Genomic DNA, 18,060 nt, shown 5'->3' with positions numbered 1-18,060 from the left:
AGTCATGTCAAAGCAGTAACTAAATCAGCATACTATCATTTAAAAAACATTGCAAGAATTAGATGTTTTGTTTCCAGTCAAGACTTGGAGAAACTTGTTCATGCCTTTATCACCAGCAGGGTGGACTATTGTAATGGGCTCCTCACTGGCCTTCCCAAAAAGACCATTAGACAGCTGCAGCTCATCCAGAACCAGAAGATCTGAGCATATCACACCAGTCCTCAGGTCCTTACACTGGCTTCCAGTTACATTTAGGATTGATTTTAAAGTACTTTTACTCGTATATAAGTCACTAAATGACCTAGGACCGAAATATATTGCAGATATGTTCACTGAATATAAACCTAACAGAGCACTCAGATCACTAGGATCAAGTCAGTTAGAAATACCAAGGGTTCACACAAAACAAGGGGAGTCCTCCTTTAGTTACTATGCTGCCAGCAGTTGGAATCAGCTTCCAGAAGAGATCAGATGTGCTAAAACACTAGTCACATTTAAATCTAGACTCAAAACCCATCTGTTTAGCTGTGCATTTATTTAATGAGCACTGTGCAATGTCCGAACTGATTGCACTATATTTTCAGTTTTCTTTTTATGTAAAATCATTTTCTAACTGTTTGTTTATTCATTTTAATTAAGTAAATGTTTTAATCATTTTAAAAGTTTTAAAAATTGCTTGTTTTATTTTTATTATTTTTCTTCATGATTATTTTACTTTCTTTTATGTAAAGCACTTTGAATTACCATTGTGTACGAAATGTGCTATATAAATAAACTTGCCTTGCCTTACCTAAGAGTGTCCAGCAGATGGTGCAGTTGACTTTCCTTTTCTACAGTATTCTACACACTTAACCTGTAAAGGGTTTCATCCAGGTCCTCAGTAGCAAACAATGGAGCATGCTCTGCTGGACAAACGATGTAATTACATAAGTTAGAAACATTTTAGTGCATTTTATGTTCTAAAAAAAAAAAATTAATATCGGTGGCATATCTGCACCATATAAACAGATGCCGATATATCTGCAACAGGCTCATATTGTGCAGTATATTTGGCAGACCGATAAATCGGTCGGGTTCTAATTTACATTTGTTTTTTTCAGGACACAACTACTTCCTTTCCAGAGTCCAGACCCACAATAACGTGTTTTCAGAGCTCACTGTCAGCAGACGGGACAGCACAGTGCCTGTCCTCTGACACAGAAGAGGAGGATCAGAGCCAGACTCTGTCTGTTAAGCCCACAACTCCAGCTCCTGTTCTGTCAGAGTGCAGTGGTGGGGACTTCATGAAGCGGGCGGTGGCATTCTTCCGGCCCTCAGGTCACAGCAGCAGTGTCCAAAGCTCTGACTCACACACTTGTCCTCTGGTGAACGGACATGCCCCGTCCGTTACTGGCCACGCCCACTCTGCTTACATCAGCAGTGATAATGACTCTGAATTTGAGGATGCTGATATGAAACGAGAGCTGCAGAAGTTGAGAGAGAAGTGAGTATAGCTCAAAGAGTTTTGGGTTAAAACTGCCTCACAAAGGCCTCATTTACCACCACTTACCCACTTTCATTTCTTAATAGAGTTAATACACTTTTCGCTAAATAAAAGAATGAAAACCATAACAAAAAGTTTTAATGCCTGCAGGCACATGAAGGAGATCTCTGAGCTTCAGGTTCATCAGAGAGGAGAGATCGAGCAGTTGTACACTCGATTAGCTCGACCGATTCCTCCTGGCATGGGCTTCTTGCATGCAGTGCCACCTACAGGTCGCCGCCGCAGAGCCTCCAAACACAAGCTGAAGGGAAGCCGACTGCTCAATCCCATGGTGCAACAGCTTAGGAACAACCGAAGCAACAGTTCCAGTATGTATGCAAAAGTCTGCGTGGGCCGGAGTACCTGCTTTAAAATGACAGAAGTAATGACTTTTACATGGTGTTTGCATGTAATTGTGTCTTAGCAGTGTGGACACAACCCCCCTACAATGATAAAAATCAATTCACTATTTTTTTTTTTTTATATCCAAACAACCTAAACAGTCTCGATTATCAAGCCGTTTAGATTTTCTGAGCAGTATGACGTCATATTGCTCAAGCCCCGCCCACACCCACCGACGGATATTCCTGTATTAGCATATCTCTGCCCTTAGCCTGTTGTGTGCTGTCTGCTATTTTCTTGGCGCCCGTGCAGCTGGATGTAAAAGTGAACATAAGAGTCTTCATATTCTCTCCCGGCATCACAGCCACTGAGAACGCAGTGCATTAGTTTTGTGTTTAATGGCAACTCTCCACCAAATACACAAAAAGTGGGAGAGAGGGGTGGGGTAAGCAGTTGCTCATTATAATTTAAAGAGACATGCAACGAAGGGGCTGGCTGTGAACAGAGACATTTTAAAAAGGTTTGGTTTTACAAGACCACTGAGGAATTTTAACCAAAGTATGTTGCCGACTGTGATGAGTGGGGTGCGGCTGAGAGCCGTGGGAACGGAGCGAGGCCGGTGGAGTGATTGGGAAATGAGCGACACCTGCTCCACTCACCGGTCTCGAGTCCCACGGAGGAGATCGGAGGGATATAAACGAGGAGCAACGACAGTGAAGGATGAGAGAGGACCAGGCCTGGAGTTTATTTTGTGTTTTGGTTTTGTTTGTGCAAGGCAGTCGTCCGTGAGGGGCTGACACGCTCTGGTCCAGGCCTGGTCCTCTCTCGTACTTCACTGTCGTAGCTCCTCTTTTGTATCCCTCCGATCTCCTCCGTGGGACTCGAGACCGGTGAGTGGAGCAGGTGTCGCTCATTTCCCAATCACTCCACCGGCCTCGCTCCGTTCCCACGGCTCTCAGCCGCACCACACTCATCACACAGACATTTCATGAAGAACCTAAAGAATAACACCAAATTGTGGAAAATGGGCTGATGCTGTCCCCTTTAATATGTAGACCTGTGTCTTGGCTTGGCAAAGTAATTATACTAATAATTGTACAAACAATTATATTTTAATAATAACGTTTTCAGATATGCAGTCTACTCCATTTACGTGCAGCCTGTGCAGCTTTGTATTTTAATTTGTCTAAATTCTTTTCAACTTTAAAAAAACAAAACAATAGTTGGATTTTCTGAACAAAACACACTATAAAAACCCCGATCATCACTGTCAACCATCTGTGTTCTCCTGCAGCGGAGATGTGCTCCAGTGTGTCGGGGTCAGTTCTGGGGAACAGCTCCATGGGTTCCAGCACAGTCACGCTGAGCCTCGAGTCAGAACCACTGGAGCCGGTCCAGACTCAGCAGCCCTGCTCACTCAAGGGCTACAGCCCCACCACACACACACCACCCCGACAAGGTGAACACACTCACATACAAACATGTCTCTGTTATCTACAATAGTCTGTCAAGCATATGCTGCTGTACATATTTGCTGTAAATGCATCTGCCTCGGCCCTAACCAGCCATGGTGTCTTACAAATGTCTTTGTCACTGTCCTTGTGGAAACAAACTGCATCATGTAGTAACACAATCAAGGCCAATCACATCATATTTGATAACTGATGCAGTCATGTGAAGCACGACTTTAGTGTTTGGAGCTGCCCTTATCAACACACAGAAACCAAGCCATATGACTTAGTGCTTGATCCGCATGCCGCCTGGCTCAGATACAGTGCGACAGTCATTTATAGTTGATATACAGACGAAGGTGTCCGTTGCCTCTCTGATCGGTGTATCATGTTCTAGATTATCATGTCTTTCTCCTTCTGTCTTTTTTTTGTCAGACATTTTTCACTTACATGCATGGGATTATTGCCCACTTTCACAGTCTCTCATGTACGCTCCACACATTTACTTTGCTTAAATGCAGTCAAGCATAATGTGACTTTTAAACAGCTGCCTAATGGCTCAGTCACATTACATGATCTCATGGACAGCTAAGAAAGTTAAAAGGATTGCATGATGCTCATACTTTGTCTGAAACATCATTCCTTTGGATCAGTAGACATTTTCTCACATTCAGTTATTGCCATAAATATCTCTATGTGTGAGCAGAAAAGCAATTGATCTTCTGTATTTTAAAGAGTTGGGTCATTGCCACAAAAGTTCTGTATTTATGTCATGTCAACAAATCTGTAATGTGAATGCTTTGTGCCAGATATGTGGCACAAACACCACATATTCTGTTGCAGTGGTGCTTATGCAGCAACCTCAGTTTGAATCCGGCTCGTGTTAAAAAAAATCTACTGTAGTACAATTTAATATTTGCATCAGAAGACAGGACTGGGCGGTATGACGATATATATAGTTACCGCAGAATAAAGTGTCTATCGTTGGAAATTTTGCTGTTCCGTGGTATGCAAATATATCTCCGTAACACAGTACTGCTTAAATGTTATATACACCTTGGAGTGACAAGGAACATGCATAAATGAGCAAATACATTTACACTTGTGCATTTAGCAGACGCTTTTATTCCAAAGCGACTTACAGTGCATTCAGGCTATAAATGTTTTTTTGTTGTTTTTTTTTTTTTATCACTATATATCAAATAAAGAGTGTGATGCACTCGATAGTTAATAAGTGCAATAAGAAGTGAAAAAGAACTCAATGTGGTGCTCGTGCTGATTGACACACAAAGCACACAATGAGAAAGTGCCTCTCTCAGACAGCATCAATCTCTTTTGTGCTTGAATGGTCAAATACGAGCACGATTATGTCAAAATGCCCATCGTGTGGAGTATTCGGGTAAACACGGCCGGTAATGTGTTAAATAATCATAAACAGTTGGGTGAAAACCAGATGCGTTTCAGTATATTAGATCCGTGCAGTCTGTCTTAAAGTGACAGCAGTCTAATTTACTTGCTGCTGTCTGTCATTATTAATGATAATCACTCACTGCCCTCGACAGAATCACTTTAAGAATCAGTTCATGTTTGCCTGACACAGTGAACACTATGAAGTGTTTTATTTATACACTTCACTCAATTACTATGTTAAACCTACCGTGGCCTACTGTAGCTGAATAAACAATTTTTTGTGCTATTGTGTTTGTAATTTGCTTCTTTTTCTTATTTTTCATAACAAAATTAAAATACCTATAACAGAATATATATCGTTATCCTGAAATAAAATCTCTCCTACCGTAAAAATAAGATTGGGTCATATCGCTCTCCTCCGTGCTGTATGTAGAAAGGTCTAAATGAATACTAAATGATTAGATAATAGTTGATCTTGTATATCCAGAAGCTCTCATTAAAAACACTTTGAGATTTGCGCCTCTACACCAAAGTGTATCCTATTTGTGGAAAGAGCTGGAAGTCTGCTGTTCTGGCCTCAGTTTGTCTTCTGTACAAATGCTTGTGCTGTAGCTTTGACTGATAACATGGCCATTCCCAACATTTAACTGAAAGCAGAGAGACTGTGTATGGATGTCTTCCAAAGCTTGTGTGTCGTCTGTATATCTGTGCCTTCTTTCCTTTTCATTCCACTTAAAATCCCAATGAGATGATGATTGGAGTCAGAAGACAAGCAGGTTGCTGTGGAGAACATCAGGGCTATATTTTTCTTTTTACTTTTTTTTATTTTTTTACCTCACTTCTTGTTCTCTGGCTGTCACCTGCATGATTATAATGATGTTGTGCAAGAAACATATTATACTTACCTTGTGTTTCTGTTAGTATTTAGTTCATTTTGAGGGATCATTGAGGGTTGATTTTGGTTCAAAATCATGATGTTATTTGCACAGAATGACATTTTTAAAGCTGTTTACAAAAGTCTCTTGTAAATAACTTGAGATGGATCATTTGTTTTCTATGCATCCAAGATGTTTGTTGTTGGTTTTAAATGGTGATGCTTTTAAAAGTGGAGGTTTAGGAGAAGATCAGTTTTACAGTATTAATCTTCCATGCTCTGTATTTTCACCCAATGCCACAGACACATAACAGATATGATGACAAAGGATTGTTGGCAATGACTCATTTATGTAGTCCTGACTTTTACATGAAATCAAAATTACAATGTTGTGGATTTTAGTCCATCTCAGTTAGCTCTTAGGTCTTCTGCCCTGTATGGTACTGTATGTAGTGCTCAATACAATAAAAATGTCCTTTATTATAAATAACAATTGTCCCCCATTTAATGTGACAACAGAAGCAAAAGAATTGACAGCTGGCATTAGTGTTGATAACCATGAGCTTTACCCTTGGATAGCAAAGGTAAAGATGTTGGGAAGAGGTCCTCCGAGCTGAATGTGAAGAGTCTACATTGCTTTCATTCATGGTACAAGCAGTAATGTGTGAATTCAGCTGTATCCATTTGACCCAAACTAACTCCCTGTTTAAACAGGAAATAAGCCAGGAAAGAGAAAAAAAACATTAAACCATTTCATGGGTTTTTGAAGTAGGCCATTTAATTTATTCAGAATCCAAGCTTGAAGGCCTTTTCAGCAGGTCACTCACCAATACAACACCTCATGATACACAGATGAAGCCTCCCTGCACTTGATTCTGTATCTGTTCACTGATTGGTCGCTGTGTTTTCTTGTGCAGCAGCTTGTCCAATGGGCTGTTCCGCCGCTAACGTCCCGTCTCTGCTGTGTTGCTCTTGTAGGGTCCATCCTGAAACGGCTGTCTAGGGAAAGAGCGCAGCAGTAGTAACCATCCCACTCCTTTCTTCTGCGGTCCTAGTCCCTCTGTCTACTTTTTTTCTTCTTCTTTCTTTGCTGTTTTCATTTCTTTTGTTGGCATGAGCGATCACCTGTGTGATAAGTGCTTAATGTTTGCAACAGCAGGTTGTAAAAGTGTGTGTCACAGTTTTGATTCTTTATAGTCATCAGATTTATTGATTGATTTATTCGGTGCATGGTGATATCTGTGCGATACAGTGCTTATTGAAACCTTTATGATTTCTCTATTCCCGGTCATATGTCTATGGGATGTATTTGTTATTTCTTTGGTTCTGTAATCATCCAGCTACTTGATTTTAGGCTAGAAATAAGTGCACAAACACAGATACAATAGTTATGTGCATACTCAAGTGTTTATTCTTGCATTACTGTGCTGGGAACCAACCTCAAACGTGTTCAGATCTAGCTACATGAATAACACCTGTTGACAGTTTAACTTAAACTAACATGCTCAGGAAGAAACTGTAGTTAAGAAACTGATCGCATGTTATGATACACTTAACAAAGCAGCAATGCTTTACATGGAGTGTGTAGAAGCAGGTTGAAAATCGATTTATTGATACGACAGTTGATCATTTAGAATTGTAATTTAATTCTAGAACTGTAAGTTATTACACAAAACATATATTCTGCTGCTACTCATGTGAGCATATTCACATTTCAGCACAACCTTTCTTACGTTATGTCCAGGCCCCAATATTCAGATCAATTGTAATGCCATTCAAACACTAAGCTGTTTTGTAACCAACTTCTTTGTCAGTTCTCCAAAGGTGGCACATCCACTAACGTTTTTCAGTGTATGGTTGAAAATAATTAGGAATCATGATTCCAACCCCACGTATGAATAGTGCATAAGTCTTTATTAAATCATTGTCAAAGCAACTGTTTACACACATTTTATTTGCTCTATTCATCAGGGCTGGGTTTGTGTTAACCGTTACTGCGGACCGTGTTGAATGACATCAGCAGTCAGTGAGCAGCAGATTGGTTACAGAGGACCTCGGGGTATTCTCTGAGTTGTTGCTTGAGGTCTTTCTCAATCTCTTTCTCAGGGTCTCACAGTACTGGTGCTGCCCATGTGACTTCAGCATCCAATCAGATCCTGCCTCCCGCAGCCATACCTGCTGCATCCTCTCGGCCAATCACAGCGCTCGTTCAGGCTCAAGCAAACAACAGCAACAACAAAAGCGGTACCTTCACAGATGACCTACACAAGCTGGTTGATGATTGGGCAAAAGAAACTCTTGCCTGTGCCCCTCAGCTCCGCCCCTCTGTGTGTCAGAGTAGACCGCAGAGATCTCATCAGTCCTTCCAGACCAACCCCACTCCAATGGCCAGAGTCCCCAGACAGGTACTTTATGCTGTTTCTCCTATAGAACCTTAACAAATAACAGATGATTTTGATTTAAAATTGAGAGTACATAAAAATCTGGTTCGCATCATTTGTTCTTGCACGTGTTTGTTAACACAGAGAAGTCTGTCTGACTAATATCAGTCTCTCTGGGTGCTGATGTGCGTCTGGACCTTGTTATTGCAGTGTTGTTGTGTAGAGTTGAACTTTTCAGTTAACTAAAATCCAACATAGTTCTAAAGGCAACAGTTTTTACCTTTTTGACCCATCAATCACTCTCACCTGCACTGAAGAGCAAATGACCTACAGTAAAAGAACATAGGTTACACATTCAACTTTGGGAATTCAACATCCAACGGCTTCGTTAGATAGTGGAGATAGAGGAAACTGTTTCATGACATTTTGTAGTATTGTAGTATCTGTATATTGTGTCGAATGCATCACAACCATAAGGAGACAGCGCTGGAGTGAAATCACCTCAGTTTTGAATGCACCGGCTGAGTGCAGAAAACGACTAGCACGCTAAAACAAATCAGTGACGATCTGCTTCATCTGGGGCTTCTCCTCTGGCCAGATGAAACCAGCATGGTGTGGTTTTAATTCCAGGCTGCAACACAGATGCAGAGGACTCGTCTGGTTCCCGTGGTCTTGTGCTGATGGTTGTGGAGGTGATGAGGTCTTTACAGGGGATCTGTATCTGGGCTCTAGTTGTCCTGGTCTCTGCTGTCTTTCAGGGATGTAGAGATCATCTCTAGGTGCTGATCCACCATCTGGTCTGGATACGGACTGGATCCATGTGGCTACAGTGACCTCGGAATAAGAATGAGACAGACTAATATTAGCGCAGATGCCATTCTTTTGAGAGCATAGGTCGTAATTTAGATCTATTATTAATATGGAAAAATGCGGCTTTACAAATGCTGGAAACATGATTTTCTAAGGAAAGATTGCTATCAAACAGCACACCTAGGTTCCTAACTGATGAAGATGAATTAACAAAGCAGCCTTCAAGTCTTAGACCGTGTTCCAGGTTACATCCAGAGATTTTTGGTCCAATAATCAACATCTCATAACACCTCACAAGTCATCTAGCTTTTATTTCAGCTATGCATTCTATTAGTTTTGTGAATTGGAAATATAGAGCTGAGTGTCATCAGCATAACACCATGGTGTTAGCGGTCACTGCTATGCTGATGACACTCAGCTCTATATTTCCAATTCATGCATGGTGATATCTGTGCGATACAGTGCTTATTGAAACCTTTATGATTTCTCTATTCCCGGTCATATGTCTATGGGATGTATTTGTTATTTCTTTGGTTCTGTAATCATCCAGCTACTTGATTTTAGGCTAGAAATAAGTGCACAAACACAGATACAATAGTTATGTGCATACTCAAGTGTTTATTCTTGCATTACTGTGCTGGGAACCAACCTCAAACGTGTTCAGATCTAGCTACATGAATAACACCTGTTGACAGTTTAACTTAAACTAACATGCTCAGGAAGAAACTGTAGTTAAGAAACTGATCGCATGTTATGATACACTTAACAAAGCAGCAATGCTTTACATGGAGTGTGTAGAAGCAGGTTGAAAATCGATTTATTGATACGACAGTTGATCATTTAGAATTGTAATTTAATTCTAGAACTGTAAGTTATTACACAAAACATATATTCTGCTGCTACTCATGTGAGCATATTCACATTTCAGCACAACCTTTCTCACATTATGTCCAGGCCCCAATATTCAGATCAATTGTAATGCCAGTCAAACACTAAGCTGTTTTGTAACCAACTTCTTTGTCAGTTCTCCAAAGGTGGCACATCCACTAACGTTTTTCAGTGTATGGTTGAAAATAATTAGGAATCATGATTCCAACCCCACGTATGAATAGTGCATAAGTCTTTATTAAATCATTGTCAAAGCAACTGTTTACACACATTTTATTTGCTCTATTCATCAGGGCTGGGTTTGTGTTAACCGTTACTGCGGACCGTGTTGAATGACATCAGCAGTCAGTGAGCAGCAGATTGGTTACAGAGGACCTCGGGGTATTCTCTGAGTTGTTGCTTGAGGTCTTTCTCAATCTCTTTCTCAGGGTCTCACAGTACTGGTGCTGCCCATGTGACTTCAGCATCTGGGCTGTATCTGGGCTCTAGTTGTCCTGGTCTCTGCTGTCTTTCAGGGATGTAGAGATCATCTCTAGGTGCTGATCCACCATCTGGTCTGGATACGGACTGGATCCATGTGGCTACAGTGACCTCGGAATAAGAATGAGACAGACTAATATTAGCGCAGATGCCATTCTTTTGAGAGCATAGGTCGTAATTTAGATCTATTATTAATATGGAAAAATGCGGCTTTACAAATGCTGGAAACATGATTTTCTAAGGAAAGATTGCTATCAAACAGCACACCTAGGTTCCTAACTGATGAAGATGAATTAACAAAGCAGCCTTCAAGTCTTAGACCGTGTTCCAGGTTACATCCAGAGATTTTTGGTCCAATAATCAACATCTCATAACACCTCACAAGTCATCTAGCTTTTATTTCAGCTATGCATTCTATTAGTTTTGTGAATTGGAAATATAGAGCTGAGTGTCATCAGCATAACACCATGGTGTTAGCGGTCACTGCTATGCTGATGACACTCAGCTCTATATTTCCAATTCACAAAACTAATAGAATGCATAGCTGAAATAAAAGCTAGATGACTAATAATTTCCTGCTGCTAAATTCTGCACCTCTCGGAGCTCCATCTGAACAGCAGTATCAAGTTGTCAGGTTTTCTGTGAGCCTCCTGGAAAGCTATTCTTAGTGTAGGGCACTGGTAGTGATGTCACAGGCTGTCACCGACCAGTGTCAAGTTAACTGTTGTGTTTTCACACATGCTTCATGCCAGAGGCATTCCCCATATGATCCTCTAAAGGGAAGTCGAGTGAGTGTCCATTCCTGTGGCTCAGTGGTAAAGCATTGTGTTAGCAGCGCAAAAGGCTGTGGGTTCAATTCTCAGGGAACAAACATACTGGTAAAAAAAATTATATCCTCAATGCACTGTAAGTCACTTTGGATAAATACATCAGCTAAATGCATTAAAAAAGGAACTGCTTTTTTCATTTGACATGCAATTTCATGTTTTAACCACAGATTGTGATGGTGGCCAGAGTTTTGTGGTGCAGCTTTAAATCGGTCAGAAGAACCAGCAGTGTTGTCTCAGTGCCAACATTTCAGTAATCGGTACCAATACAAGTACAATTCCACAGTTCTTTGTAGCCATTTTGGTACCATAGAAGAAACGTTTCAGAAATGTTACTTTTTGTAATAAAAAATAATAAAATATTTAATAAATGTACTGTAATTAGTTATAATTAGTAATGCTATGAATAAGTAAATACATGAAAACATTAGCATCGTAGCCTTATGTAGCACACATCAGAAATGTTTGAAAGCTGCTGGCTATCACTGGGTACCGGATCTGTTCTGCAGAAAGGCTGGTTTAGTTACATTTGTACAATTTTTAGGTACATTTTGGTACCAAACTACTGCTAGTTTTTTGACAGCACTGATAACCAGTGTCTTAAGACAGCTGTTCATGGTTTTTGATGTCTTTGGGATTGTTCTGTCCGACTGTTACAAGAAGAGGTCTTAAGGGTGAAGCATAATCAATGGCCTTTTAAACATGCCTCAGTAAAGTGAGAGGGGTTCGCCCCACCGTTAGCATCATGTCCCCCCCTTGTGGGAGTGCTGAGAGTAGAATGCACACTTAGTGCTATTAATTGCGTTCAGACACATTTGGTAACACGACATTGTTCTTCTGTTGCTAGAAGCCTTTGCCTTCACATCTCATTTACATCTTTCCCTACCATTCCTACCTCTTTTTTCCTAGATAAGGGGATCAGTCTCTCAGGGATCTGGGAAGCTCCATCTCCCACTGTCCTGTCCTCTGTCAGCATCTCTGGGTCCCGTCATGCCTCATGGCTTCACCAGCACCCCATCACCCATCCTCCAGCAGGCCGGATACTTGATGCCAACCTCCCCCTATGCTGGGAGGATGCCAGCCCCTGTGAATCCAAACCAGTGGTCCAGTTTGCCCAGTCCAGTGGGCATGTTTGTCACGGCCGGTATGGTCCCTTTCCCAGCCATGGCCAGCCCAGCACTGCAGACTTTTCCTCTGGTGGTGAGAAGCCCAGACACCCCTGTGTGCCCCAGCACAGCCAGGACTGCATAAGAGTTGTGTCAGTGCAGCTTTACAGAGACAAACTACAGGAACATTGCTTGTCAATGATGCAAGAAGACAATAACAGAGTCATTTTTTAGCTAAAGTCAGATTACAGGCACATACAGGACATTTTCTCTCTCAAAGCGGGAGCTCCTGCAACTCTCTATAAAATGTTTTTAATTTGGATTCAGGATCAAACCACAATCTCTGTGTGCTTTAGATCACTGTTGAAATGTAGAGGCTTCTGTACAAAGCCTTTGAGCCTGTAAATATGTGTGTATGTGTGCATGAGGAGTGTGTTTATGTGTCAAAACAGTCATGTGGGCACTCCGGGGATTTTATTTTTTGTAGCCCTTATATTTGAATCTTTATTGAGGTGTGTTAATAAAGGGTTTGCCATGAGTACTGCAGGACCATGGCCTTTAATTCTACTGCCATGAAATATCATTTTATAATAATTTTCCCCATAAATCCACATATTGTGAGTGACTAACCTGCAGAAGCATGGGCAGATGGCTCTTAGAGCTATACACATTTTATAAAACACGAGCGGTATAAATTTAGTCACCTTTACAGCAATGTAAGAATTGAAATTCATGCTGCCTGTGTTTTATAAAAGAGGCCAATACTCAGTTTAAAGTATTTTTTGAGTGGCTTTCATTGGCTGTTTACAGAATTATCCAGCATTTTTAAATGATTTCCGACCACGGGACAATATCCCTAGATGAAAATTAATAATTCAGGACGATGTAGTGCCTTGATCAGTTATGAATGTTTTCCTCGAAAGGTAATGGAAATGGTTTTCCGTCTGTTCCTAATGCAATAGTTTTTTTGTATAATCCTTTTTTCAGTCATGTGGTGGTTTACATATTTACAGTCCCATTAGTTGAGGCGAGTTTGCAATCAATAAATTTGACATAATTACTTTGTTTAAATTTGGATCTCGTCTGTGCAGATTAATAAATGAATGCAGTTCCAGCTGTTGATGCTTGTACTGCATTATAAGCAATACTGCACAACCATACTGTACTACAGCTGTACCAAGCACAGAGGAAATGAACACCTTGTTTACATTGAGATGATGTGATGTATAATGCATGCCATCAAAGCATCTCACATACCCAAATACACAATTAAGAATTGCTGTCTAAATGTATTGAGGTGCATTGTATGTGTTTGTGGTCTTGCAGAAAGCCTCCCTCTTCAGAGTGTAACAGGGACTGAATGCAGGATTGATTTTGGAACCAGTGTTGTGTGAACTCTGAATGTAGCAGCAGTGAACGCATGTCAGACGCTGGATCAGTGTGCACTCGATTCATCCTCCCTGTTACATCTCTCTCCCTCCCGCATAATGTGAAAGATAGCACGACTTGGCACGGACCAAATCTACTTTCCATTTGTGTACACAAGTTCACTTACTATTTTATCAAATCTATGATGTTTATTTGCTCTGAATAAAGGCTGAGGGTTTTTTTTTCTCCATTGGCTCTATTCCGAGCTCTTGCATAGTGTCAGTAATGTTGAGTTTAAAATGTTTATTTCTTTTAGGAGGACATTGCAAAGTTTAGTTGTGATTCATATTTATTGTTTTGTTGTTGTTTCATAAAAGTGATCCAATATGGAAAAAATACAAATCATTAAATATTAGCTCACACAAATAAAGTTGTACAAAATGTATCTGTTTCCAGAGCTCACATACTCTACAGCTGTATTTATGTTTGTAAGATTTCATCAGGTTTTGTGATGAAATCTAATCTGGTTTCTGATAGAGCCAGCATACTGTTTTCTTCCTGAATTCATTCATATTCTTCATTAGATATATTTTCAACAGTATCTTTGTAAAAGGCTGCGACCAACACAGCTGCCAAACTGTGAGTTGTACAGTCCTCTTTTATTTATTCTATCAGTGCTTTTCGATGCGTCTTCTGTCCTTTTTGTGCAGGATGTTAAATCAGTCACAATGATCTGCTTCAGATGACATGCGTCCAGGAGGAAGGGTTTTGTTATTCTGTTCTTGCTGTTTAATGCTAAAATCTTTGGCAACAGTCACTTTGCCATGTTAGTGACTTGTTGATCTAATGTGGCATTTCATAGGTTATGGACTTTATCTGGTTCTTTTTTTCTGCATTGGCGCTCTGTGAGCGATTGCTTATGATGCACACGCTTCTATGAATTACTTTACTCTGCCCAAAATGCACTCACAACACAAAGACTGTGTACAAGTTTAATCAAAGAATAAATAAATATTTTGTGCTTAATAACTACTGTGATCTTGTCATTTTATATAGGTATAGCCTGTGATATTATAAGCAGGTTTTTTTTTTTTTTTTTTTACAACAGTGCGGTTGTGAACATTGTTAGTTGGACTACACTGATATATTTTGGCTAATGCTAATATTCCTATGATGGGGATGGGGAAATGGATAACAAGCCCATTCCCCATCCCCCTCAGAGTCCACACAATTGCTTCCTGTAAAGCTAAAACTCAATCAGCCAACACCACAGCACCAGATCCCATCACTCCGCCCACACAATCTCAATAGATGGAGTACTAATCACATGAACCTGCAATCATTAATCATGGACGTCCCTATGAACTAGCACTTCACAAGCGCTCACTGTGTGGTCCTGTCAATGTTGCTGTAATGTCTGGACAGAGCAGATAACCCAGATTGCACCTAATTTAAGGAGCTGTAGTCTCTCTTCCTTGTACCTGACTGCCTGTGATGCATTACAATCCTCAAACAAGAAAGTTATCCATGTTATTCCTCTCGTTATTCCAAGTCCAAGCTTAATCCACTCATTATTTCAGCTTCAAAGGTCCACTTGATGTCACGGTGATGGATGATAAATACAACTGTGCACATGTACATTCTGACTCGAGTTAACTCTCATAATAACTTTGACTGTTTGCCCTTTTGAACTATAATAACGCCACTGACGTTATTTATTTGCTATCATCTCTGTGCTCTCTGCTCTGTGTCGAATCTTAATCTGACCAATAAAACTTTTAAGATTAAACGGTTCATTTATATTATTATAAAAAATGAGAGAAAATGTAAAGCGCGGTTTGGCGGTCTAAGTGTCCCTCACTGGTTGCCATATAAACATAAAACATGCTGGAGACTGCACATGCGTGCTAGCTAGGGGTGTTACGGTAGGTGTATTCGTGCCGGACCGTTTCAGTACAGGGCTCTCGGTACGGTGCACGTGTGTACCGAATGATCGAATGCAATATTTTGTGTGCGGGAACATTGGTACATTTTCGTGCTTCCAAACGAACATATTAAGTGGGGGAAGTCAGTGGAATATGTTGCCTACAGAGCTAAAAAAAAAAGCACAAATTTTTACATCTTCACACGCCAAGCAAAGAAATGGCTTTTATCAAATCAAAATTTTCCCCACATGTGACCAGATATGTGTATGTGTGTAAGTGTGTGTTCTAAGGTCTAAGTATATGAAAGGTGTGAACATGAACTTTTGTACAATTTTTATTATTATTATTTATTTATTTTATTTTTTTTGGCAAGTGTAAATCTTATTACTCATGTATATTTATATATTGTAGCTTAACATCAGCCTGCCCGGGGACTACGGTTGAAAATTACCTCTTGAGCTAAAACCCTGTACTATGCATCTCTCCCTTTGAGGTTTATGTTTATTGTACGCTGTCCCTGTTTCTTAAAAAAAAAAAAAAAAGTCTCCGCATTCATTGCAAATCCTGCCCTGCAGCTGATTCTAAGGCCAGTGACACACTGGCTGCGTGGCGTGAGCATGTCGTTTCTGCTGCAAGTCAGGTGCATGACACCTGCGTCGCGTTTCCTGTGTCTTTACACACCAGAATTGTGCCTGACGTGGCGCTGGAGTGCTCCTGCTACTGTAGAGCCCCTTTCACACTGCACGTCGGACCCGGCATATTGGCAGAACATTGCCGGGTTGCCCTCTGTGTGAAAGAAACCACGTCCCGGGATTGATTCCGGCATTGAACCTGGGTCGGGGACCTAGTAACATTGCCAGGTTCGACCCGGGACGAGCGCTGTATGAATAAAAGCCAGATCTAATGCCATGTTGAAGTGATGACGTGCGTTATCGTGAAACTCTTTTACCGGCTGTTTTGAAGATAGATCAACGTTCGCGACAAAAAAATATGTGCAAACTGTAATGGAGCAGAGATCAGTTAGTTCCTCACTTTCCGTGCTGACGCCGAGATCGTTCGCTTGCCTAGCGTTTTCGACTCGTACATTACACTTCACACCTTGATGTCACATGTCGTTACTGGATCTTTACGGGTTGTGTTTGAAAACACGCACATATCCCGGGTAATCACTGGCAGTGTGAAAATGCTAAATCTAGTGACCGGGAACAATTGCCGGAAAACTTCACCCCTGTATTTGCCGGAATGGCAGTGTGAAAGGGGCTTTGGTGACATAGAAGGAGGCCCCCGACAGACCAGAATCTTGTCTTCACGACAACAATATCTATACTTCATATTGAGCATAAATATAAAGCCTACTGATAAAGGACTCCGTCAACAGTATTGACGGCAAAACTACAACTAGGAAAAAACGATTGTAATTCAAATGCTGCTCCCGTCAGCATTTAAACAGACCTTTGCTCTTACTTCTGATCGGGCCAACGCAATAACGAAATCTGAGCAGGTCTAAAAACTGAAACTGTTGATGCTTCACTTTACACTTTGGAAAAGTAAAATATTTTATTGATTATTATTATTATTAAATATTTTAATATTTATCCCAGGTCAACGGGTCTTGGGTGCACTGTGAAGACCACTACTCCAAATTACACTCTGTGACGCATTAGTATTAGTATTATAAGAATCTTGAAGATTCTCCTCTTGACCAGCCAATCCAGTGTCATATGCAAAATACCATGCTAAAGAAAAAGGATCGTAAAATTTGTATCCAAAGGTACCATTCCTCATTGGCTCTTTCAAATCCCGAGGGTGTGACATCGTCACCCTTTAAAGATCACTGATCACCAGATCAGAGCAGTTCTTTTAGATTCAGGAATTTCAGTAGAAGATGCTGAGCTAAGAAAGTTATTTTCCTTAACTGGGAAATTGACAACATGGGTAGACAACATGGCTAAGCATCTTTTTTTGTGAACAATGACACAGGACTTCTCATTCTGATGGCATTCATTGACATTGGTGCTGTTTGAACAGTTTTGGGAAATGCACTTTCTGGTTTGCAAATGATAAGGATATACGGGGTCACGGGGTATAAAGGACAGGAAGCAAGTTGCAAGTAAACAGGTTTATTGTAGTAGCAAAGTCAGATTGGGTTGATGGTGGGTGACCTCGATGGTAGCACAGATCGGTGAGTTGATGAGTTGAGAGCGTTGGTGAGAGGTGATGATGAATCCGAGCGGTGATGATAATATCCACAGAACGACGAACAGGAACAAACACACAAGGATGAACGCTTCAGCAGAGGAGATACAGATATGAAGTACATAGGACCTCAAACAACAATCTGACAAACAAGAGATGAAAGACAGGGCGTTAAGTAGGCCATTGGGCTGCAGCTACCCACATGAAACAATCAACATGACATAACCTGAGATGAGCAGGAAACAGTGCATTCATGGGGCAGGTGGATTAATCAGAGAATGAAACAAAGTCTTTATTTTAGATACATGAATGGCGGGGTGAATTCTCCTGTACGCTGGAGGAAGTTTAAGGCAGACTGCCACCGAACTAATGATTTTGGTGACAGTGAACGGGCAAATAAATTTGGGGGCAAGTTTATTAGAGACGGAACGGAGAGTAATGTTCTTAGTAGAAAGCCACACTTTTTGACCCAAGATGTAT

At 40.7% G+C, this 18,060-nt stretch overlaps 1 protein-coding gene across 1 annotated transcript in view; it reads left to right on the top strand.

Annotated features, from left to right (window-relative positions):
* LOC113107784 (serine/threonine-protein kinase WNK1-like) overlaps positions 1–12,580 on the top strand; it is an 84,821-nt gene extending 72,241 nt beyond the window's left edge. The window contains exons 19-23 of the mRNA XM_026270496.1: positions 1,101–1,483; positions 1,634–1,851; positions 3,159–3,323; positions 7,706–8,004; positions 11,895–12,580. Of these exons, the coding sequence (XP_026126281.1) occupies positions 1,101–1,483; positions 1,634–1,851; positions 3,159–3,323; positions 7,706–8,004; positions 11,895–12,236 (1,407 nt within the window). The 3' untranslated portion in view covers positions 12,237–12,580. The remainder of the gene's footprint in view (positions 1–1,100; positions 1,484–1,633; positions 1,852–3,158; positions 3,324–7,705; positions 8,005–11,894) is intronic.
* Positions 12,581–18,060: the final 5,480 nt, after the last annotated feature.

Source organism: Carassius auratus, chromosome 8 (genome assembly GCF_003368295.1).
Source record: "Carassius auratus strain Wakin chromosome 8, ASM336829v1, whole genome shotgun sequence".
NCBI classification, from domain to species: Eukaryota; Metazoa; Chordata; class Actinopteri; order Cypriniformes; family Cyprinidae; genus Carassius; species Carassius auratus.
The sequence above is the reverse complement of the archived record's forward strand: the minus strand, read 5'-3'. Positions and strand labels throughout refer to the sequence as shown.